Source organism: Cololabis saira, chromosome 6 (assembly GCF_033807715.1).
Source record: "Cololabis saira isolate AMF1-May2022 chromosome 6, fColSai1.1, whole genome shotgun sequence".
NCBI lineage: Eukaryota > Metazoa > Chordata > Actinopteri > Beloniformes > Belonidae > Cololabis > Cololabis saira.
The window spans coordinates 25,550,287-25,577,050 of record NC_084592.1 but is presented as its reverse complement, the minus strand read 5'-3'; the positions used below and the strand labels follow the sequence as shown (position 1 = coordinate 25,577,050).

At 40.2% G+C, this 26,764-nt stretch overlaps 1 protein-coding gene across 1 annotated transcript in view; it reads right to left on the bottom strand.

Annotated features, from left to right (window-relative positions):
* Positions 1-26,764, bottom strand: part of epha6 (eph receptor A6) — a 241,189-nt gene that overhangs the window by 175,486 nt on the left and 38,939 nt on the right. Inside the window, exon 3 of the mRNA XM_061723794.1 lies at positions 12,237-12,900. Coding sequence (XP_061579778.1) covers positions 12,237-12,900 — 664 coding nt within the window. The remainder of the gene's footprint in view (positions 1-12,236; positions 12,901-26,764) is intronic.

Sequence of the window (26,764 nt, the reverse complement as noted above, 5' to 3'; positions counted from 1 at the left end):
GTTTGTTAGGGAAACTTGGATGTCCCAAGTTTCCAAAGAAAGTTGAGTGAAAATGTCCTGGTGATGGTAATACAAGCAACAGGAATGAGCCACAAGACTAGAAATGCTCCATGCAGCGATGGGTGCGCCCACAGGAAATGCCACAGTGATAAGCTACACTTTCCACAATATCCCTAAACAGAACTGATGCAGAATGGTGGGCCACCGGAGAAAACAATTGGGACAGACTCCTTCGCTCCTGATTTTACACAGAACATGAACACTTTTAATACTCGATAAGCTGGTTCATGCACTTTAATCATTTAATAAAACACCTCACATTTTTGCGCTGTCTATGTTCCTGAAGTGTGAGAAGTGATGAGAAATTTAAACATAGTTATTCAAACGTAGTTATCTTGAAGGTGAAATTTTTTTCTACTCAGGTAAAAGTATGAAATGATTTCATTAAGCAGGGCTGACACCCAAACTCAATAACTGATATACACACATACAGCATGTTTACAGCCTATTAGTGTTCGCACAAGACACAAGCAGTGTCTCTGCTCCCAGTAAATTAACTTCATCTGATAGAGGTGTGCTAATTTGAAGCCCTGCGCTAATATTTGCTGCTCTTGGTGAGTTGCTTTGGTCATGATTGAAACAAGCTAGCCTTCTGTGTCTCTGTGGATCATAGTGATGTTAGAACAGAACCACACAAGAAACCAGCACCTTTTTTGGGACTGCTCCTACAACTAACTTCACAAAAATAACTGCCCCTCAACATGTTTCTGTTCTCAGGACATGTGCGCTGGGAGTTTCAAGTTCCCATGCACACTGTGAGCTGAACACTAACATGGATATTAGATGTCCTTTGTTTACTATATTTGAACTGATCCTCAAGCTGGGCACTTAATGGATGTCATTGTGATCACTTAATTCAATTCACTGCTCTACCTCCAACTCTTGTTATCCATGTACTGTATATTGTATATTATCCATGTTATTTTGTCTACGTACTGTACATTAATTTTGTTAATTTTAAAATATCTACAAGTGTCATTCTTACATTAGGCAACTTTTTAATATGTACATTATACTGAAATTAAAACACTTCTAAAATCTGACTTGAACAGTTTCTAAATAATAATTAGGGCCCAAGCACTTACAGTGCGAAGGCCCTATTGTTTCTGTAGGAATTGTTATTTTCCTTCTTCTGACGAAATGAGGGCCTTTTTGCCCCCCTAAAGGTGTCCCAAAAGTCACCAAATTTTGCACGCAAGCCAGGCCTGGCGAAAAATGTGATATTTAATGGTTTGCATTGATGGGCGTGGAGAAATGACTAAACAGTGCCCGCTAGAAAACTCAAGCCCAACAATACGGTTTGATGTACATGCACGAAAATCGGTACACACCTGTATCATGTTGCAACTTAAAGAAAAGTCTCTTGGCGCCATGGCCGAAACTGAACAGGAAGTCGGACATTTTGAATTAATCGTGTCATTTTGGCCCAATTTATGCCATTCCTTCGGCAGTTAATACGGTCCCAACCGTAACGTGCACCCAGGACATCCAAGACATGTGGGTGGTGTCATCGGACTCGGTATTGAGGACTTTACCTTCATTAGCCTGAATTAGCCCCGCCCCTTCTTCTGATTGGTCAATATTTGATAGTCCCTATTTTCTGCTATAACTTTTAAATGGTATGACATAGAGAGTCGTGGGTGGTGTCATCCACTAAATGTCCAGGCCTGAAGAATCTACATGCAAGTCATACAAGCGCTTCCACTGCAGCACGCCTGATCGTGCACAAGGGTGCGAGGGCCCGTTCATCGCTGCTTGCAGCTTTAATCATTTGTGTTGTTTTTGTATCCATATTTGTACATATATTTGTGTCAAATATGATACATCTGACATTGCAGGGTTTAATCTTTTGTTTTTTCCTTTTTTAATTAAGGTCAAAGAGCAGATGTAGAATATTTTAAAGGAGGAGGAAAATAAAGTCATGCTTGTGTAACCTAAAATTTCCTAAATTACACCTTCCTGATTGGTAGCGACTTACCGGCTTGCTGCTCCTGGCAGACTGCAACAGTGAACAGTGAAATAAGCCTTGTGTCTGCTAGTTCGGTAGTTTTAATTGCATGTTTCTTCATTCAATTTAATGTGCATCCACCCCTGCGTTTTAGCCCTGTGACTCTTTTTTTTTTAAAGTTTGAAAGAGGGTCATTTATGGCCAGCAACTGGATTTAAAGAGAGAAAAAAAAAGCACTGGGTTAAAAGGAAGTATTTGCATCTGTCTTCAGAAAATTGCGGCTTCACTGAAGCAAACCTTGTCTGTATTTCAGAGACACCAGAGGCTTTAATAAAACAAAATAATGTGGTGGTACGTGATGTAGAACGAGTTACAGACAAAGCGACGACATGTTAAGAATGTGAATTGTGAGTCTTCTGTACATCAACTCGGTGGTACAATTAAAACAACTTGTGTGCTGTATATAACCTTTTCAAGATTCTGTCACAAAATTGTGACTCTGTGTCTTAAAACGTATAAAATCACTGGTCATGAGATGTCAGCAGTCATGCTGAGTGATGTGGGATTAAATTCATGAGAGACGCTCGGACCTATTGCCACGGTACACTGTTTCTCTCACTGTCACCACACACTCCCAATTAAGCCTGAAGGGCCACGCTTGTTAAACTAAAACCATGCTTTCCTCAAATGTCAGAGTGTCTCCCTGCCGCGTGGCTCGTCTGTAAACAGCTCTGAAGCTGCTGTCTCCTTGTGCTTGTTTGTCAGAGTGTGTTTGGTGAAACCATTAACATACTGCTGTTAATGTGTGAGCACATTTTAGTTTGTCTTTCTTGTGAGTGCGTTGTGGTGATTTTTTTTTTTGACCACGACACGAGCCATTCTGTATTTTTGCTCATGTGTGCCACAAAATCCATTATGCACGTCTCTGTCTCCGCACATGCCACATCCTTGTGGGCGTGTATGTGCGTTTCTGTGAGATCTCATTTGGTGGGCTGACAAGTTCAAGGATACGTGCTGTAATTGTTGTCTGACTGTCGTCATGCTGTAATTGAAAATGTCTTTTCAGTGAAGTTTCTGTCAAGATGTTTATACCAGCATGCCATTTAGTGTTAACGTGCAGCTTTACCCACACAATTACCTACCCACATAATATACATAATGTGCATTCGCTTCCAAGGACTATCACCAAACAGAAGAAACAGTTTCCCTCAATTCTAATATTTGAAAAATGATAGGACAATTGCATCCGGCAAAAAGAAAAAGTACAACTGAGAAAGACGGCTTAAAAACAGAGACGACTTTAGAACCAATAAAAGAAAAGTATAACTCAGAAAGATAAGTTCGAGATTTTTTATGTCTTGGTTACAGATTCTGGGTTTTTGTTGTCAGCTTTTGGATTTTGATGATTAGATTTTAGGTCTTACTGTACTTCGCAATGCATTTGCTGCTAAACTGATTGCATACCTCTCACTCTGTAAAATTCACTGACCCTGGATCCAGCAAAACAGCCGAAGCCCATCGAACTTACTCCTCCATGATTGACGGTTGATGTCACACACTCATGTATAATCCTGAAATATACGTTATTTTTCTGTTTTGGATAACCTTTTATATATATATATATATATATATATATATATATATATATATATATATATATATACAGTAATATATTATACTGTAATATACGGTAATTACATTATTTATTATTTATAGCACTGCTGGCAGCACTTACACAGAACCCAACAAACACAAAAGACCACCTGTAAACCCTGAGAAAAATCAGAATCAGCCAAATTGCAACTGCTACTGGATAGAAATCTTAAATCAATGAATAAAATGAAATAAAGTACTGGCTTAAGGACTCAGTTAAGCATAGTTCTTCGGGAAAAAAGAAAATACAAAGAAAATACAAGAAAAAAAACAACTTAATGAAGATAAATTGGTTCATCTCCGAATAAGCATTTCTCAGCTCTTTCTCCCTCCTTGTGTTGGCTCCTATTAATGGGAGTGTTTATCACCTGAATGGAAACCTTGGGCCCGCTCACCAACATCTTCATGTAAAAATCTTCCATTCACAAACCCACTTAATTTTCACTAATATTCTTTACTCATTGTGATTTGTATTAATTAATCAATTTTTATTTATTTATTTTTTGTATTAGCACAATCTAAGCACACTTAACATTGAAAACACCCCGGGGAGGGGGAAACGGTGCGTGATTGTGTGTCTGTGTCGGTGAGAATGCGGTGTGGAAGGGTCCTGCCATGGAGGATTTGAGCCTCCATTGGCAGGACAACAAAACGTAATAATTTATCAATATTATATTATACAAAGATGGGTATTATTATTATTATTATGTATAGTATATCTTATTATGGATGCCTAGGTCTGGGGCCCTCCGTTGTCGGGCCCGCGCGGGTGTTGCCCTGTTGGGGTGTTCCATCTCTCCGGGCCCGTCTCCGGTCCCCCCGCTGCCTCCGCGGCGGGGCACCCCTCTGGTCTTGGAGGGCCACTTTCGTGGGGGCGGGTGCACCTCCCACGTCGGCGGCCGGGGCGGCTCTGTCTCTCCGGGCAGGCTGGCCCCCTGCCAGGTGGGGGTCGTTGGCCTGGAGGGTGAGGGCCTCCTGGCCACGTGTCCGGCCCGGACCGGGTGGCCAGGGATTGTCTGGGTCGCGGTCCGCCGCCGCGGGATCTCTGGCTGCTTCTTCCTGCGCCGTGGGGGGCCCCGCCCACATTTTTTGCGAACGCACGCATGAACGCACGCATGAAGATGTTAGAACATTTTTGTGACACGTGCGTGCGTGCGTGCATTGTTACGTACGCAGACTACATCACACGTAACAAGAAGCTGCTTACTACACTAACAGCGTATGCATGTCTGTCTGTCACTGTTAGAAGTTTTCTTTTACGCGATCACACACACGTGCGTTCGCATTCCCTGACTGTTCGCAACCGGCGGTACATTTCCTCGGTGCGCAGCAGACGCATCACTTAAGCGTGTCGTGTAGTTTCTCTGTGTTCCACACACACACGCTGCTGCGCGCGGCTCCTCTATTAAAGACGCTAATAGGAATTCATACACACACACACACACACACACACACACACACACACACACACACACACACACACACACACACACACACACACACACACACACGCATGATCATATACATACACGCATACACACACATAGACATACACACTGGCTTGTTCACCTGCATGCTTGCTCTGTAGTTTTTGGGGTTAGGTAGCGGTAGCGGTAGTTTAGCTCAGACTGCGATCAGATCTCAAGATTTGGGTCGATTGCTGTTCGTGTTTTGGTCGGCTCCATGCCGGTTTCGTGTTTTGTTTGTGTTTTTTTTTGTTGCAGATTTCCAGTGCTTGACGTGTGTCTCCGTGTGTTCCTGCTTCCTGGATTGGCAGTGGATGTCGTTGAATTTAATATGATCGCGTAACAGTAATAACGGAATCCAGTATGTTTCCCTTGTCCTCTTGCATGTGCTTTTAAATTTCTAAACGCACTTTAAACATGTCACAGGACCTTGGAACTTGGTGTACTATGGCCAGACATCACCACTTTGGTTTCCTCTGTTCAAATGGCACTGCTGTTGTTGTGGTCTGTTCAGATGCAACTTTGCCTAAAACCGTGTCCCCACCGTTTTTCCAGAAAGAAGAGGCTTTTTTTAAGCAACCATCTTACACAAGCCATATTTGTTCAGTCTTTTGATAATTGTATTCCTGAGGATATGTAACTGTGTTGGATGTTTTTAACATATGCACAACACCTGAATGATCCATACCAGAAAACTGATAGGCGTCCTCAAAGCTGCTGATGATCAATTAATCAAGAGTATTGGATAAGCAGCACCTGGGTGTTACTTGCCCCTTAATCACTATGAATGCAGAAAAAGTGTACTTTATTTTCACAAACCGAGCAATACAAAGTAGACCCACTTTGATGGAAGAGGGTGCACTTTCTTTTCACAAGACTGTAATAGATCATCACCCTTCTTGCAGCACACTGACTTTCCAAACTCCATCCAGGGAAAAGACAGTAATATTAAACAGTAATCTAACAACATTTACTGCATTTGAATCAAAGAAAAGGATTATGACACTAGCTGGGTGTAAAGCGTGTCCTTCTTTCTTTTTATGTGTGAAGTTTTCATTCAGACTTTACACAGACCATCCTTTTTGTTACAGTGATTAAAACGTTTACAAGTCAAGGGGTGTCTCATGTCGTTATGTGCTCTTTTGTTTGGGATTATCTAGGGATTGAATTTAACATACCAGCTGTAACAGTATTATATGGAGACACGCCATTGTTAAAAGCTGCAGTGACAGGGATTGGATAGCTTTATAAATATTACAAAAGGACTACGTCTTTTGTGGGAGGAAAGAAAAACAACTGATTCCATTTAGTGTTACTTAAAGTTGAGGCATAATAAGAAAACCGTAAACACTGTATCATAATTTAAGTAAGTAAAGATGAAGAGCCAGGGTCACTGCGATGCTTTTGAGGCACATAAATTGGCATTTTACTAAAATCCCAATCAAATTCATTTCTGAAGCATGATCAAGCAGTACTTAAAATACGAGTTGGTTTTAAATGGTCTTAGAAGAGTCGGCATAGCCCGCAGCCTCAGATCCTTCTTTCAATGTTCAGAGTACTCAGGTGATACTTTTTTTGGAGGCTTTTAATAATGAATCCTGTCTGAATCCTGGAACAATGACTACGAGCTGCATTTCAGGGCTGACATTGCAGCAAAATGCCATCACACTCCCCAAAGAGCTAAACTTAAGCCAAGTGTGAAATCTTGCTCTTAGAGAGCAAGAGGTAAAGGAGACGGAGGACAAAAAAGGATGTTACCTTAAACTATTATAGTCTCTATAGCCAATGAGAATGCTGATAGTTGACCATATTTGAGGTTGCTAATGTTTGCAAAAGATATTAGGAAATGTGTCTCCCTTTTACGTCTTTAAACCTATCCCGGTTTTTATGTGGAAAGAAAATATCTGTCAAAACTTTTGTGAAGAGCAGACATGGAACCTGTTTTTGAATCGCCAGGCTTTAATCACAGCTGCAGTTTCAACCTTGGCCTGTTGATTGGGATGCAGCTGCAAGCCGCAGCTTGCTGACCCGAGTCGCATGGCGAATCATAATCAACTGTACAAAGACATCTGGCTTTGGATGGCAGGAGAAAAACCGGTGAACAGTCATAAAAGCATTTTTCAGAGGAGCAGAGTATTGGCTGTAGTTTGTGGTGATTTGGATTTATAGATTAATTTTGAAGTTGGGCCAAAAGCGCCATTTGCTATGAAATTTGTGCCAACACCTTTTATCTATTGTTTATCTATTTTATTTTGTATGTTTATGCAATCTAAAATGATTGATTGAGAATTAATTTACACTCTTTTTGATCTTGTTTTCCAATGCCACTGTCACTGTAAAATCCAACAGGCACCCTTCACACCGGAGATCAATCCGCTGTGGATTACATAGTACACAGGTGTACTGTATCTTTTGACCTGACATCAGACCTTTACATGCTTTAAAAAGACGTTGCGGTTCCCAGTGAGTGACGCGGCCACTGATAATATATCAGAGAGTTGAAGATCAAACTGCTTCCAAGCCAGCTAGCGTAATCTGTCACACCAAGGTAGCCCCTGGAAACGTGGGTGGTCGACCACTGATGCACACAGCAATATGGCCAAATGCATGCAGAGTTACACATACACACACGCTCTATTTACCTTGTTTAAAATACAAAACAGAAACATACAGTTTGGTACAATGGATGATAATCATTTGGAAAAGCCCAAACCCCTGGATAAAGTTACACATTAAACATGTCACTGTTTCACATTGCTACACACTTCACTTCACACACTGAAAACAACAAGATCATAATGTTTAGCTATTATGTTCAGGACAAAGAAAGACTAAAAGTAATTTGCACACTAAAAAGCACAAAAACCCTTTCAAACAGAAGACTGTCTTCACTATTCTTTACCAATCAACTTAAAGTGTTTTGGATGTGCATTATCATTGAAAGCCAAATCAGTAATCTTGAAAATGCATTTCTTTATTGTTCCTGATGCCACAAAGCAAAAAGTAAGACAATCGTGTAATTAAGCAGAAGATAACAACCAGCTGAGGCCCAGAACATGAATGGCACACCACAGAAAGCTTTTGATTAAAACAAAAACCTCCTCTTTTTTAATTTGTTAAATATATACTTTACATATTTGTGCACTCACATGCCACACAAATGCAAGCATACGCACATGTAGGCAAATTAAGTCAGAGAAAGCATCAGGAGCTTTCTGCCAGCACACTGTCAATTCTAAACACGCAAAACTCCTCATGTTTACTCCTGTTGAGCTCTACAGAGGCAGTAGCGATTGATAATTGAGATAGAGAGAAAAAAAAGTATTGGGGAGGGATGAAGGCTTGAGGTGAAACTGAAAATACAAACAAAAATGATGTGCATCTTTGGGGTTGTGAGCATAGCAGCAGGAGTCATTCTGCCACATTCAGTGGCTAGATTTGCACATAAATCACCTCCATACTAAAAACCTACTGCAGTGTCGCAAATGTGTGAAACTGGGATTTGATTTTAAGAAAGTGTGTATCTTCATGGATGCCACTCAATTGCAAACTCGTTGTGTTGCCAATTAATTTGCATAAATCACAACCAAGTACAGTACCACATAAGGAACTGCATCATCATCTTGCATGTGCACCTGGACATGACACATATTAAAAAAGGAATATAACAAATGAAAGAATTGTTCCGATGTGGCAACAGAGGTAATTTAATCTAAAACAAAGTAAAGAATTAATTTTGCTATTAGTTGAGGCATGACAGGGACCAGCAAAGAAGAGGCCTGGAACGAGGAGCAGTAACTAATAGGGATGTCCCGATCAGGTTTTTTTGCCCCCGAGTCCGAGTCCGAGTCCTTTGATTTTGAGGACTTGCCGATACCGAGTCCCGATCCGATACTTTTATAAAACAATAAAAAATGAAGAAGAGAAAAGAAAATTATGCAGGATGACCCTTTTATTATATTTTAACATGTGTACTGTAAACTGAGCACATAGGAGGTAGGCAGCTTGAACATTCTTAAGTCAGTATAAAAAAAAATTCTTTTCTTTTTCTTTTTTTTTTAGCATAGGGCTGCTTCAGCTTCAAAACAAACAGGCGTGCTCTGCGCGCATGCGGTGTATGGCTGCCGCTCCGAGCCCACTACTCCACGTGTGCGTTGATTTATGGTCCCGCGTCACACCAACGCAGAGCCTTCCGCGACGCGGAACCATAATGTCGGCGCCGCAGCTCCGCTTCAGTCCTGGAGCCTCATCTATAAAGCTTGCTTGCCCAGAAAAAGCACCTGAAAGTTGCGGAAGCCACCATCTACGCAAAGCCTCGGATCTAAAAAGAAAAAACTAACCGATGGCTGCCGCTCCAAGCCCACTACTCCACGCCGAAGAGGAAAAAAGAAAGTGTTCTGATTAAAATAAGGAAAGTTGGACTACCGTATATAACAATTGCGTTCATAAGGATAAAGTTTTTAAAAAAAATAAAAATTAAAGAAATTGTCTCTTCTCCCCGTGTGTGTCTGCCTGTCATGCACGGGTACTTGGGCGCATGTTGTTTACTTTTAAGCCGGAATTATGGTTCTGCGTCACACCAACGCAGAGCCTACGCCGTAGGGTCTGGCGTAGGGTGCGCGTCGCCGCGAACCCTACGCTGTAGACTCTGCGTCGGTGCGACGCGGAACCATAAATCAACGCACACGTGGATGTCGGCGCCAGTGAGTATTTTCACCGGACATTTTGACCGGAGAGATTATAAAATACCGGACTTCGGCATATTTTACCGGACAAAGTCCGGCAATTACCGTACAACGGAAACCCTGATATATATATATCCGATTCCTGATCGGCTCATAACGTCCGAGTCCGGATCGAGTCTGCAATCACGTGATCGGCCCCGATTTCCGATCACGTGATCGGATCGGGACAACTCTAGTAACTAATACAGCTAGCACTGTGCTTTCAGTTCAATTAATGATTTGAGAGAGGGTTGAAGCAGGAGTATGAAGTTGGATGCATTAGAACTTTTTTTTTTAATTATGCATTGACAAACCATTATTGTAAGGGTGGCATCTCAACGTGAACCATCTGCAGTAGACAACTACATTGCCTCTGTTAGTAGGGAAGCTATTTTATCAGGAATCATATCAGACAAAGACAGCAACATGCCTCCACAGGAATCAACTGTGAAATCTGAAGGTTACACTTATATATTAACGCTAAGATTTCCACAAATGCCAAAAAGTGTAAGTTTCGCTATGCGAACAGTTTACGCACAAACCCATTCAGGCTCATTGTGTACATGGATTGCAATGCCTTGCAGAAAGATGGACATTAACCATAACAATGCGTTTATTCCCTGTTATTGCATAAATTCTCAAAATGCTAAAACAAGAAATATGTCAGCAACTTTCTTTATTCACGAATCTGTTTACAGGATGTACCGATACTTATGCTGTTTGAAGGTGTCAGATCTAAAACTTGCCATGTACCTCGGCCACAAACACACAGCTCTTGTGCTGAAGAGATATTCTTTTGTAGTTCAGATCTTTCATGCATCCATTATCTATACCTAATTCTTTCTTTTCAGGGCACTGGGGTTGCCCTGGAGCTTATCCCAGTTATCTTTCAGCAAAAGGCAGGGTACATTAAGAAAGGTGTTCAATGCATTAGGATGTAGTGCTGAGAATGTCTTGCATGTGGATTATTTTCAGCATGAGTACAGAACACCTCAAAATAGCTTTTTGTACAGGCTGTGAGGTAAAAGTAACCCTCTGGGAAACAGCAGCTGGAAAATTTGGGACACAAATTTAATTAAATACTTAATAAATCCTCACCCTGGTGTTCATGTCCAAAGGTATGAAGCTAACCAAGGTGTTGAGGGAAAAAGTAAATGGAGGAGACAAACAGTCAGCAGCCTCTGTTTTATTCCACTGATTGTGAATGTTACTGTAAGCTGCTGCTTGTACTAAAAGAAATCAGAATTAACCACAACTTTCATGGTTTGTGGTTTCCAATTTTGTTGACCTTCTGGGTCTAACTTTAAACTCAGTCTTTGTTTCCTTAGCATCTGTCTGTCTTTCTTAACCGCCGATGTCTCATCAGGCCATACGTGTGTTTGCCCCGTTATCATGGAGTATCGTCGCCATGGTAATGCTTTTGACTGAGAAAAGTAATGCGCATTGTTGCAGGATCGAGACGCACATTTTGATGTATAACACACCTGGGTGCACATTACAGTTCGGGCGAAGAAGTGGCCGAAGAAATGGCATAAATTGCGCAAAAATTACACGATTAATTCAAAATGGCCGACTTCCTGTTCGGTATCGGCCATGGTGCCAAGAGACTTTTCTTTAAGTTGCGACATGATACAGGTGTGTACCGATTTTCGTAATGTACGTCAAACTGTATTGTGGGACTTGAGGCACGACATTTTCTAGGGGGCGCTGTTGAGCCTTTAGGACACGCCCATTAATTAAAACCATTAAATATCAAATTTTTGCCAGGCCTGGCTTGCGTGCAAAATTTGGTGACTTTTGGGGCACGTTTAAGGGGGCAAAAAGGCCATCATTTCGTCTGAAAAAGAAAAACGAGAACAAAAACGAGAACGAGAACGAGAACATCTCCTACAAATACAATAGGGCCTTTGCACTGTAAGTGCTCAGGCCCTAATAAAACCAAAAGCCATAAACCATAACAAAAAACGCAATCAGCAGATTAGATGTCTCAGAACGTCAAAAGTCAAAAGTCAAAAAACAGCTGATGATTCTGAAAAGTCTGAGGATACTCAGATCAAGTTGTAACCTATCAGTTAGGACGTAAAACACCACTGAGCATTGCTTCTGTGTTGAAGTTGAGGTTATGCACTGTCTTGTCTGCTTGAGTAATGACTGGGAAATTATTAGTTCCTTCTATTAAGTGATATTAGTTTTGAGCGCAACTTTGAACATTCAGTTTGGTTCACTGTATTTACTTTTGGAAAACTATTGAGAATTAATACCAAACTTGAATCTAGTTCAGAGGTGTGTACTTTAGAAATATTGATGAATAATTTAAACATTAAGGAGATGTAAGAGAAAACTGAAACATACTAAAATGAATAAGTAGATAAATAAATAACTCACCAATACATGAGCCATCAGTCTCCTCATACCCAAGACTGCAAACGCATCTTCCCAGAGGAACCAACCAATCTCCATCAGCTCCACAAAACAATTTGGGTGTGTCTCTTTCTTCAGCATGGTCAATGCATGCACCTCTCACTTCCACCAATGAGGAAGAGTCCACACGAGGCACAGTGTCTGGAAACGAGGCCAGGTTTCTCAAAGTAAATGGACATTTCTTGTAATAAACCCTAACTGAAACCAAAGCAATGCAGGCACCGATGTCTTGAAATGCCAAATAAAAGCCATCCCTTGTCATTGGTCCCACTTCGCGCACTTCTGTGTTGAGTTTGAGAATGCGATCGCCAAGGTCCATCTGAGTGAAGCTCTCATCAGCAGCGATGGTGTCGATCTTAGTGTACTGTGTGGGCCTAAATTTGACACCATGAGCTTCGTTAGTCTCATGGTAGAAGAGGTTGAAGGTCTCTTTGCAGGTGCCAGACACCCATGGGATGGAATTGCAGTCACGTAAGGTGAAGCGGAGCTCTACGTAGATCTTTTGCGCTGCCTGTCTGGAGATCCAGTTGGAGCGAAGCCAGTTGTTCTGGTTGGGTTCCATCACATTGCAAACCTGGAAAGTATGGATGGGTCTGTTGTGCTCGTCCATCTCCGTGATTGCATCCCACTAGAGAAGAAACAACAGAAAAAAATAGAGAGAGAGAAAGAAAGGACGACCATTAAATCAGAACTTTGACGCTCCATTTCTGATAGGTGTCAGTATTCAATATAAAAGTAACTGATCTTGATACTTGGCCCTTGGATTTATTTTGGAGTCTGGTTCTAAAACAAAATGATCTTCATTGATTCATATCAACCATAAACTGTTTTCCTCTTATTTATTCAGGTGCTAGGGCTGGGTGCTTTCCTGGAAGGATATCTGACTCCAGCTGCCCAATCATCAGCTCTGCAACTCCCAAGTTATGCGATCAGGGAGCATGTGACTTGGGAGTTGATGTGAAATAAGTTAATAGGGGTTTTTAGCCTCCCAGTCCTGCATTGCTCTCCAGTTTTATTAGAGTGGGGACTGGCTGAACGAGTGACCCCAAAACCACCAAACACTGACCTCCAAAAATCTAATTACCTGCCTGGGAAAAGGGGCTCTCAAATCACATAGCTTACAATGCAGCATTGGACCCTCCACATGCTGCAGTGTTTGCCTTTGTGTGAGTACGCTTTCTATTTTGGCTGATAGAAATACGCAGCATTGACTGTAGTACCTGGGTATACTTGAAATGTCAACATCTTTGCAACCATTATTTAACAAACATTTAATACTACCGTATTTAACTTTCTACGAAAACAAATACGTAGGTAAGTTGGAAATGGGTCTCTGAACATTAATGTCGTGAAAATGAAGCTAAATACATACAGAACATATCAAATATGCATAGCATCAAAAACCTACATCAGCTATCACAACATAGAAGATGAAATTACTCTTTTGGGCTGCAGTGTACATTCATATATCTTGTTAGGAGCCAAACAATGCAGACAACATGATTTTCACAAAGACATTCAGTAGGAGAGAGATGCACTGCAAGCTTTTTTGTAGAGGGCAAAGTGTAAAGCTATTAATTACCAACCAACACATTCATGCAACTATCATCCTGTAATTAAAAGTAAACCAACTTAACCACGTATGCACACTCTCCAGGTTGCCACTCTAATGTCTGTGCAGGAGAAATCTCCATTCTAATTAATAGCAGGAAAGTGACTCTTTTATTAGCAAACATGATCCAAACACTACTGGCAGAGCTGCTGGTTAATTTACCAAAACTATTTGCCTGATAAGCTTGCATATTTATACGTTGTTTTTCAGTTAGCTAAATATTACCTCTTGATGAGAGCAGGAATAAAAGTCTAATGTTTGCTTTCACATACTCATTATCCTTTTTAATAACATGTTCTAATTCAATCAGCCAAAGACCACAGGCTTTAATCTGCTCTTCCCTCAAGTTGTAATTGGAAAATTACTATCAAATTGATTTTGATTAGATGTGATGTTGTCTATCACGGGCACATAATAAGTGATGTCTAAAATATGTTACTGTGTATTTCCTTAAACTATAAAAATAAAAGAACAATAATATAAAATAAAGGGGTGAAAATGTATGTCTTTTCACTTCATCTACCACAGTCAGAAATCCATATATCTGTTATTTAGACCTATTTTTCAAAACTGGTACTGCTTTACAAGTATAAAGACAATTATTGTTTTAAGTAAAATGTTATTTGCCAGTGGTCATATTGTTTTATGCTTTTCTGTGTTTTCTTACTTATTTCTAATGTTTTTATGATGAATTATCAATTTAAATATGACCTCACTTGGTTTTCAAAGCACAGAGAGCACTTCGGTCTGGAGAGTTTTTTTCTAACATCTGCTCTCGATGACATCATAGAGGCCCCAATTTCCTAAATGGTTATATTCTCCAGGCAGTGTACATCCACAACAACAAAAGCCTTAGTGGCCATTTTAAAAACCGAAGTTAATGACTTCACAGCAAGGATTAAGTTAGGGCTGTGAATTGAATCGATTTTCAATCATAATTTCAATTATAGCTCCAAACGATCACAAAAGAAAACAAAAAAAAAGAGGGGAAAAAGACACTCATTCCTTTTTGTCTTCTGAATGACACATACAATTCAAAAATAGACTCCATTTAGTCACAAGTTAGTGATTCCTTTCTCCTTTACTACAGGACACAGGGTGTGAGGCCTTTTTTCCTCCTCCTCTTTTCCAGTGTCAACCTTTTTTTTTATCTAATGAAGGACAGCGCCAACCCATGGCTGCAATGCCTCAGGCACCAGTCTATATCCTATAATGTTTTTTTTTGTTGTTGTTCACTCTGGGATGGGCTGTACTGGAAAATCAAAGTATTTCAAATTGAATTGAGTTTTTATGTATACAATGAATTTAAGTAAAAAAGAGGTCAAAAGGAAGTAATATGAAGAATGGGCTGGTATTCTTGGCCAAAAAATGGTGTGACATGGTGTGCCCCGGTGATGTATTATTTTTGTCACTGCAGCTGTGAAGCATTTGTGGCTCAGCTGTCGATTTCCCCAAGTGGGACAATAAAGTATATTGAATTTGAATTGAAAGTTTGAAAGAAGATTTGATCAGCTCCACTACCATTTACTATGTTGGCCTGATTTTTATGTTCAATGATATTTTACTCTTTTGAAGAATTTCTTTTACATTTTTATTTTAAGATCAATAACTGCAAAATGCTCAAAATTCACTGAATAATAGTTTTGAATAATTTTGGTTGTAAGGTGACCAAAGTAATTGTGATTAAGATTTTTTTCTTTCATTTCGCAATCAAGTAGCTAGTACCGAGACCAGTGGTTCTACTCGTACCACTAACTGAGCAATTTGATTTATTTCAAAGATGTAACAAAAAACAGTGTTTCTTCAATGGAAAATTGTAGCTGTAGCTTGTTATTCCAAACCAACATTAATGTTTTTTGGGGGTTATTATATTCAGTATTATAGTCAGTATAGATAACTTCCACTTGAATCTCGGGGGAAAAAAATGCATCAGCACCAGTTGACCAATGGACTCGAACTTTCTTTTAAAAAGTGTTGGCACTAGACATTTACTGAAGAGACAGATACTGCATAGAAGAATACTATGTCCTTGTTTAGAAAATTGTTTGACATTCCCACATTGTAGACATGGGAATTGAAAAAGGTTATCATAAAAATGTATGGAACCAAGTACAAGCATCCAGATCCAGACAAAGGAAGACTGGAGATGATAAAGATAAGGTAAACTGCATAAGTGCATGAAGCTAAAAGAAAAGCTGACATTTGTATACAATACGTCCGATAAATATTGCTGCAAACTGTACTTGTTTCCATGATTCATACATTTATTCATTTTGGTTGGTGGGCTAGTATCAGATGAGCAATAGTGTACACCCTGGGAAAGTTACTCGTCCATCACAGGATCACGCTGAGAAAAACGATCGTGTATACTCACCCTCACTTCTACAGTCACTTTTGAATCCCAGATCAACCTAAGGCTACTTCCACATGATGCAACTTTCAGCGCTTCTGATTGCTGTGATGTTCAGACAGTACGACTCGTTGTCTTGTAAACAGAGGTCATGAAATCATTGTGGTGTTCAAACTATGTGACTGATGAGGAGTCACGGAATACACAATATGACAGCAAGTGTGGCACCCAACTGATTTCTATACCAATTACTGTCAAAAATCCAGTGCAAGAAATGAGAGGTAACCACGTGCAAAAAATTAGTTGTTTCTTTAAAAGGAGTCTGAAGGGAAAAAAGAGAGGTGCAAGCTTAACACAAACCAAAAATGTAACGACAAAGAATACAGGTTAATGAATGGATTTGCACATACAGGAATCAGTTATTGTTGTGCTACAGGGACGGTTCTAAGGAAGATTTTTAAAATCATTTCAGTAGAGGCACTTGAAATCAGGATGTTTAGACAGATTTGATGTGAAGGAATGCAAAGTATAATCAATTAGTGGAACAAGTTAACATAAGCTAAGCCAGCTAAGCTAAAATAGCTGATTGCGACAGAAATACGCTGATCAAGTTCCAACTGGCTGCCCAGGCCTGCACGTTTCCACCATTTGCTCACTGCGCGGTACAAGCAAAAAGAGGCTTCAGAAGCACTTCTAAGAAAACCCATGGGTAATATCACAAGGGGTTTGTCCAGTTCTTCTTATATGGTCTATGATTGGGCCTGAAATTACCTCGTTTGACGGCAGCTTCGCTTACATTTTTGGACTTTTGTGGAAATCCACAAGGGCATGGAGAGAATATGCACGCTCCACATAGCTATGACCTGGCTTAAATTTGAACAAGGAACTTTCTAACTGTGAGGTATCAGTTGTTATAGCAATAGTTGAAGTGATATTAAACAATGTTGTTGAGTATGAATCTGTTAGGGAACATTTGCCTAAAGAGAGCTGAGAAAGCTGCAGAGTCCTTAATGGATCACTGACTCTTTTCATACTGAGCAACTCCAATGCATGTAATGTTATGACTCCAAGGAAACTAGAGATGAGAACTGAATAACTCTTTTCAAATGCTTGCACACATACACACTCTCTCTCACACACACAGAGCAAGGTCAGACATAGCCTTCAGTCCCTCATCCCGAGAAATATTTTCCTTTTTTATAGTGCACAAGGCTGTCTCTGTTGTAAATGGATTGAGGATAAGAGCTAATATCTTGGTATGAAATTGGATGCATTCCCCCTATTAGACTGCATTCTTTAATAGCAAAGTATTGAATGAGGGCTGTGAAAGAATGGGGAAAAAATGAAACAGCAGGAGACAGCGAGATGAGAGCAAAAAATATGGAGGGCTAAGATTGCTGAGGTCTGTGTTCAAGGAACTATTTTCATCAGGGGCTTCAAAGAAAGTCCCAAAGTTAACTTTTGAGTGGGATGAACTTAAATGCAGATAAAACAAAGTCCAGTGACAGATGGACTGAGACAGCAATATCAGAGTGAAGTGTCTCAAAGGGGTAAACGATCCACTGTAAAAGGAACACATTGATGCCAGAATCCCCAAATAAACACCATTCACAGCTGATGCAAAGGCCTCAGAGACCTTTGCATCATGTCAACTTGCTGAAAATGTCAGCAGTTTGTGCTGTTGGCACTTTGGAAAAAGTTACTTCAGTTTTGCATTTACAAAACTTGGAATATTAGTAATGATAATAACAATTTTAATAATAACAAAATAGGGCTGGGCGATTTTGGACAAAAATAAAATCCCGATTTTTTTCTCTGAAAACCCGATTTTCGATTTCGATTTTTTTGGTAAAACTACAAAAGACAATGGAATAAATTGTTTAAAATATTTTATCTTTATTTTTAAAGAAAAGTAGCAAACAAATTTCCCTATTGGGAATGAAGTGCAATTGAAAGATACTGTAAATCCTCCTTGAGTTTAGTAAAGTGACAACATTTACAATTTTCTTGACCAAACAAAGATGACTAGACGAGCTCTGTCTGTAATGCAGCCAGCTGCAAAAAAGGAAAATCGATTTTCCGATTTTCCTTTTTTAACATCGATTTTGATTAATAAATCCGATTTAGATTTAAAATCGATTAATCGCACAGCCCTACCAAAACCAGAAAAGCAACTAATTCTTTACAGTTTAAATGGCCCTCAAAATAAAAGGTTAATTTCTGCGGCAGTGTTGCACTTTTATACTGAAGTTGGCTCCCCTTTTAGCCGCCGTAAAACACTTAGTCCACTTTACTGTGTGCCTGCTGCTGCTGATTTGTCAAATCACTGTGGTCTTACTTTGTTTTCAAAGTGAAAACTAAAGTAAAGCTTTTCCTCGACACCTCACTACCTTGCCATTCAGCCTTAACATGCATAATTGAAAAATGGACAGAAAATGGGTTTGATTGATTGCAGCCTGAGACCAAGGCCTTTACAGTCCATCTTTCTCACACGTGCAAGGGAGCCAGCGATTTTACTGGCCACTCGCCCAGGGGTGAGCTCCTTTTTATTAACAAGAAGAATCCCAGAGTCCTTTCAATACCCGAACCCGTTAACTTTAGTGCCATGACTTGCTTGGTTCCTCTTAATCAAAATTAAACATTCTGTGATCCTAAACAGTCCCACTTGGTTGGGTATGAGGCTGTAAAGAAAAAGTGTTCACACTTTTAACGTAGAATGTCCTTCTTTGTGTTATGACCCACTCGACAAAAAATTAATTATTACATTACTGCAGTATAGGCAGGTTAAATAGGAAGGCTTTAAAAAGTTTACTATTGGACTGGCAGGAGACAGGCAATGAAATAAGTCAAATTCATTTCTTTTGTAGAGTTGGCTGAGACGTGCACATTCAGTTGGTGTTTGCAGCACACACTGAGCACCTCCGACAGTATATACATTTCCTTTCCTGCTGAAATACTCAGTCTGTTTTTGTAAACTATACATGAAAAGACAGAACTTTTTTGCAGTTATGGCTACTAAACAATTTTCAGTGCATTCAAACAAGGCAGAAAGCTTCTGCTACCACAAAAAAGATACTAGAAGGATTTGAATTGTTTGCAAAACCTTTGAACTGGCAAGTGCCTAATTCACAGTTATGTGAATGCCAGGATGCAGATTTTCCGAGCAGAGCAAAAAGAATGAAAAGTTGAAGTCACATGATCAATCACATGAAATGATTCAACTGGATGAGGTGTTATTTTTTTGTTGTTATTTTGTGTGTTGGACATGGCAGGGCATAATGGAAATGCTGCTATGAATCCACCAAGCTTAACCTAATCCCAGAACACAAGGACAGTGGTATTGGGTACAAAGGAAGAGATACTGGGTTTAATGTCAACTACTGTATATACTGTATTAGGCCTGAGCGATATGACCTCAAATCAATATCACAATAAATTGGGCAGTTTCACCTCGATAGCAATAAATCCACGATAACACCCCCCCAAACAGGAGAAAAACACTGCAGTGGCCATTGTCTCTTCACAATATTCATGCCATATTAAAACATTTGTCTCTGTGATGTATGATAATAATACTTGAACAGCAGTGGTGTCATTCTGCTCCAAACAAACAAACAAACAAACAAACAAACAAACAAAAATGTTAAATAAAGAAAAACACATTTAGCCCCCAATGGGCCCTTTGAATGGTCGTGGTTACTCTGTGTGTGTGTGTGTGTGTGTGTGTGTGTGTGTGTGTGTGTGTGTGTGTGTGTGTGTGTGTGTGTGTGTGTGTGTGTGTGTGTGTGTGTGTGTGTGTGTGTGTGTGTGTGTGTGTGTGTGTGTGTGTGTGTGTGTGTGTCTGCTCTGAGCTGACTGCTCAGCGCACAGTATCATATCATGACTCGTTTGTAAGATGGGCTGTCGGAAGTACTGTGCGGTGAAGTTAATTTCTCGCGTGTGAACTTGGTGAGTCTCGGTGAGTCTCACACTAGACAGTCCTGTTATGTCAGTCGCTTCTTTGTTTGACCCATCAGCCATTTTCTTGGGCTCAATTTTCGGTTTATTGCCCAGGTCTACACTGTACTGTATATTGGATGTGGTCATTGAAGGCAGTGACAACCATAGCCTTGTAACTTATGTCTGTTAAATGTTGATTGAAATAAAATTAAAAATGACACATTTTAGGTTTTTATTACATTTTAGAAAACCTTTCTTTAGCCAACTTTATTTGGCATGGCCTGTGTTTTAATAAAGCAACACAACCGAATCAAATGTTACAAATTGATGTTCAGTTTCACAATACAACTGCGCTGTGTTGTGCTTTTCGTACCAGGTTGTGAGACAATTTCCGTGAAGAATTACAAATGTCTGAAGGGAGCTAAACAATCATATCATACAGAGCAGTTAAGTCACAGGAGTTCGTGTCAACCACATAAAAATAGATCTGACTCAAAATTCAAAAAGAAATGTCCTGTCACCTCACCTGTTTTACATAACGCAAGATTAGGTCTCACTGGTTCACACTGCACACAAACACACAGCTACAGTGAAGCTGGGAGCAGGTGTGCTCTGCACTTGCCTTTTGAGACTTCTCTGAATTTAGGAGGAAGATGGAGATGGGAACACACTCTCTCAGTGTCAGCTGTATTTCTTTGAAACGTTCCTGTGTCTAAGCTACTTCAGACTTATTGCGTTTACAGCTGGGGACCTGAGTGGGCACAGTAGTAGGTGTGAACTCGTCCAGGTGAGGGGTTGCTCTTCTTCTGTTCCGGGATAAGGGTAAGGTCTGAAAAGCAGCCTAAGTTACCACCGTTGCCAGGTAACCTCCTCCTCAAAGCCACTGTGCCCATAAACAGGCGGAGCTTAAGTCACACCTGTTGCTAAGCAACAACATGAAAAGCTCTTTGACATTATCCAAAGACTTTACGAACGATGCAACACTCTTCTGTGACCTCATTATGATGTCAACAGCTCAGATAAAATGCCAGGCTCAAAGGCTATTTTTAAGAAGCATTCTGGGCCTGTTGCACTGTCTGAAAACTTTGGGTAAAAGCAAATTCACTTTCTGTCTCTCTTCTATTTCTTTGGAATAATATGTCACATCTCGGCTAAAACATAAAATTGATATTTAATCATTTTCCAGATTTTCAGTCACTTCAACGTATAACTTGACAGAAGCATTATTGCTGTTTTAAACTAATATCTATTTATTGTTTTCTACCCTTAAGCCTATTGCAGATTCATTTTTCATCTGCAAATGTGTTGAATCATTAATCCAAATAATTTGACATTTTTGCAAAAAAAAAAGTCTATTTAGAATAATAAACTTGTTGGTACTAATTAAGATACAGCATTATTACTTAATTATCAGCAGTAATTTTTCTTCAACACTAAAATTCAGAGTCACAGGATAATTAATTATATCTTCAGTTTCTATTTTTCATCCCTGTTCCTCAACATCTTATCTTTTGCTTCATCGTTTCTCTCACTTTTCCCTCTTTTCCGTCGCCCGCTTTTACCCTTCGTTTTGTCTTATTCTCTCTTCCAGTGTACTGTCTATCTTTTCATCCCCCTGCTCTCTGTCTTCCGTGTACAGTCTTCGTGTGTGTGAGTGTGTGTGCTTGCTCGCGTGAGACACGACTACCACCGGGATTGAGAGATTTTCATTTAATCATACAGTTTCCCGCCATGATTGATGAAAAAAAAACAACATCTCTCCCACATGCACGTGCACACATGCGCCAATGCACAACAGTAATCGTTATTGCGGAGATGGATGAAGAGTCTTTTGTCGCTCGGGAATTTGGTGTCAGCTCTTTGATGTTATGAGACCAGAACAAACGGTAGGAAAGTAAAACAACTAAAGTAAAGGGAAAAAAAGAGATGTGGATGAAAATGACATATTTTCCCCGACAATACAAATTACCCCTGAATATTCATGACCACTGAATGGAAATTATGACTTTAAGAAGAATTAATAAAGTTATCCCACCTTCATCCCCTCCATTAATTAGATTTTGTGTCACAGACTGTGGAACATTTCTGGATTTTATGCACTTCATTAACACCAGTCACATTCACTAATTCACATGCAGAGTAAAAAAAAACAGACTTACTTCCTTGTGGTTAGCACGACTTAATTGTTATTGAGAAATCATTTTTAGAGGTATTATTTTAACTACACCTGTGTGTGCGCGTTCACATTGGCATCAGATGCCGGTCCACAGAGAGCTAATTAGGGACAAGTATTTGGGGGATTCCGTCAATACCTGCGACCTCAGTCAGGTCATTGTGTTTAACTGAGTGTCAACAGGAAAATCAATACTTTGATTGGGGAATTATGGAAATAGATTTTTAAAGGGGACTTTAGGACTGGTAATTAAATTAGTCAACGTGTGCTGATGAGGTGTATTGGCTAGTGTTGACACTGAGCAAAACCCTGCTTAACAATACTGGACATGTCAGGAAATCTTTCACATTGATACCTTAGAAAAATGAAAGCGACACACTATTTTCCAGTGGAGCTATTTTTATGTACACTAAGGGCCCGATTTACTAAGATCCTAAATAAAGAGTACTAAATTGCGTGTGCAGTGAAAAAGTTTGCGCGTGCTGTTGTTGTGTGTTTTGCGGGTGATCAACTAAGATTGCGTGCGCAATTGATAACAGGTGCAAACTGCAGTATTTAAATGAGGTGTTGCGCGTCTTACGGTTTGCGAGTGCAAACTTTGCGCCATGGAGAGTCTGGATGAATCCGTGTATCATTCGTTCTTTCCATTTTCAATTGCCAATCAAAAACCAAAACATGAAAAAGTGACTGGTTATGTTGTTTAGTTTATTCGTTTTTTATTATAACACAAAAAACGGAAAAACGGGTGGTTTTTCATATTTCAATTTCAGGCACAGATCAAAAATACGAAATCGAAAAATGGGCCACAGGACTGAATTTGATTTTAATATTGAATTGGTCGGGTTTGCGTGACCCCGCGGTGCTCGGCATGATCTGAGGAGAAAAAGACAATCAGACACAGAGCTGGAGAGCGCTTTGATTCATCTATTTATGAGTTAAGTTTTTATTCAGATGTCCACAGTATATTGCAAATATTATATATTATATAGCAAACACTGACAGTAAATGTGTGACAGACGGGACCATCATATGGCCGAAAGAAGAGAAGAGAAGTGTTCAGAACAGCGCACAGAGCGCACACTAAAGGCTGATTTATGGTTCCGCGTTACACTAACGCAGAACCGACGGCGCAGACCGACGGCGCAGGCTACGCGGCGACGCACACCGCACCGCGACCCTACGCCGTCAGCTACGCCGTCGATTTAACGCAGAAGCATAATTCAGGCGAAGCTGCAGTCTCTGCGCTGATCCTGACACAGCGGGACGGAGCGGATTTGGTCATGATGTTTAACCTGTGTTTTGTGATTAATAAGCACGGGTTTTAATTAAATGTAATTTACGAAGGATGATTTCACGTTCAATAAGATAAATAATCAATAAAATACAAAGTTTTGGCACAAAGGCTTGGCCTGCTTGTGGGCGAGTGGAGGGGGGCACAATAAGAGAAGGTGGCAAGATATAAGGCGGAGAACTAAAGAAAAAGTGGCCTTTAATAAAACTTGTGCAACCATTTTTAAAATAGCATGCAGCAGAATAAAGACTCTCTCTCTGCGTATTCTTTGATTTTGGATGTCGCCTCCTTGCCACAATAACAGCAGCAGCAGATTAGCACCTTCCTTTCGAACGTATTAAATACAGACGCAATCACAATACGCGCAATTACTTTCAGGCTTGGTAAATCTCATTGCGTGTGGTAAATTAACCTATTTGCATTTTCCCCTCCCAGTATTTAGCGCTCTTTGGCGGTTACGCCCCATATTGATTATTCATCAGGGCAAAAGTACTAAATGGATTGCGTGTGCTATTCTGCGGATTTCAGAGACGCAGTCGTCTTTGCACGCCGTTAGTAGATCAGCTCGCACATTGGTTTGCAGGTGCTGTCAAGTTTGCACAGGTTTTTACGCACGCAAACCTTTAGTAAATCAGGCCCATAGTCACTAATGATTATATAAGGTCTTCTTTTTCCGCAACCTTGCAATATCTCTGAGATGTAGTTATTACTTTAAGATGATGTCTTTGGAAGAGTCAGAACAAAATATGTGTTTTTTCCCCTCATGAATAAGACCCCAAGTTATTCACCCCAAACCTGGAATGGGCATTCCTTCCTTTTAGGTGCTGATTCTCATTCCCGATGCTTCAAACTTAGCTAAACCCTGCTGCAATGGGAACTGCTGAAGGCTGCAGCACGATGAAGCTAACAGGATTACATCATCCACAAAAAGCAGAGATGTAATCCTGAGGCTACCAAACCGGACCCCCCTCTGCCCCTTGAGAAAACTTGTGAACAGAATGAGCATCAGAACAGCAGAGCCAAAAGGTGAGGCTCTCTGTTGACCAGTGGATCTACATTTTGATCCTCATCTAAAGCCACAAGATGTGGTTAATGACCAAAAGACTGAGATCACGGATACATGCAGCGGAAATTAGCTTCCTCCACAGGGTGTCTGTCTGGAGTGTCAGAGTTGGGGAACTGCTCCTCTACATCAAAAGTTGAGGTGGTTTCAGCACTTGGTTGGGACGCCCCCTAGAAACCTTTCAAACAAGGTGTTTGGGATACGTTATCTGGGGAGAGGCCCCAGAGCAGACCCAGAACACACGGGAGGGATTTGTCTGTTGGCTGGCTTGGTATTCCCCCAAAAGAACTAGCTCTCAGTTGCTGCCCTGAAACCCGAACTCGGATGGAGGCAAGCATAGCTAAATGGATCGATAGCAAAAGATAATTTTTGCCAGATATTAATACCATTATATTCTGCTATTGTTCCAAGGAGGACAGAGACTCTTGAGACTCTGCAATATTTGAATCCCTGACACAGAATTACACTGTTTTCTACAAGTTGTGCAAGCGAACGAGTAAAATTAATCTGCTTTAGAAACTTGAGCCAAAATACTTCTCAGCGATGCATGGTCTCTCCTGCAGAAGATCATCACCATGATTGACAAAGCGAGGGGGAATTAACCTGCGCTGCCAGCTTCAAATTACTGAAATGAGGGGTAGAGATGCTTTCTCTCTTTCTTTTTTTTCCGTCAAATTTGCTTTTACCTCAAGCACTGTAGTTGCCTCATACATGCCAATGAAGAGTGGACCCGACATTCCTGTGAGTTTTTCACAACAGGTCAGTGCTCAGAAAGGCAGAAAACAGCCTTCACCCTTGATTATGACACAGATAAAGGAGCTGTGGAGAGAAGAGATGCTGCAAGCGAGGAAACAGCCTGCTGGCCACGTGCCATATTTCACACTATAACGGGTACCTCCACCTTGAATGTCTGTTTGATATGGAAAGAACTTGATCCTGATCGTGAAACTGGAGGTCAGTTAAGAGGAATTTTTTTAGAAGACATTACAAAATAATATTTATAAAAAAAAACAAAAAAATAGAGCCATGCAGTGTGGATAAAAGCAGCTGCTAATGTGTATTAATATATTTAATAGTAATAACTAATGTGTTTCGTTTCATTGGGCCAAGAGAGACAATTAAAAGAACTGCCTCTCAAAAAAATGAATATCTCCCAACAATGTCAGCCACCTGCAGGTATGACCCAAACCTTCAGTACTGGTGTGAGCATCACCCTCCATATCCATAAAATCAAAGCATTTTAGTTCTTCTTCAACCTCAATTTGTTTGAATGCACTCTTTGGGGATGTGATTAATCAATTAAAAACAAATAAAAACCAAAATACCCTTCCAAATGCTCTCTGGTGCACACTGACCGTCAAAAGCTCACCACTAAATCAATAGTAGCAAGTGAACAGTGCTGAGCAATTGAAATCCAAAGATCCCGCGATCCTCTCATTCTCGCACCCATCACGGTGGATGGGTAGCCACCAGGGTGGACCCCCGTCTCTTATCCCCACGGTGCTTTCAAACCCGTTGGCCAAGTCAGCTAGGCCGAAAATGTGTGCGAGAGAAGGCAGAATATTCAGAGATAAGGTAAAAAAAGACACATGGTGGGTGTTTTAAATGGTATTTTTTTCTTTTTTTGCTGCTGTAATAACACATACTAATAAATTAAGATGCTGATGTGAGGAGATTTCTTCTCCATTGTTGCCATACTCGATATATTGAAAAATGGTTTGCAGTTGTGGGTTTTCCACTCACATTTGCCACCTGGTGGCTGTATGTGCAAATTGCAGCCACAGCATTTTTGCATGAAATAAATAATTAAACCGCCTGGCACTGATGCCACAAAACCAGTGAGGCAATAACTTGTCGGATACCTTGTCGGAATTCAGTTGGCAACTTTTAACGTCCTGAAGACTGCTGAAGTTAGACTGCTTTGAGGATAATTACTTTCTATGTTCGTTAACCACACAAAGATTTATACAATTTTCTTTAGTTTTTTGCTGTTCTCTTGACACGTGGTTGCAGGTTAAACAGATTATTAGTCTTCCAAACGCACTGATCTTTTATTTTTTGGAC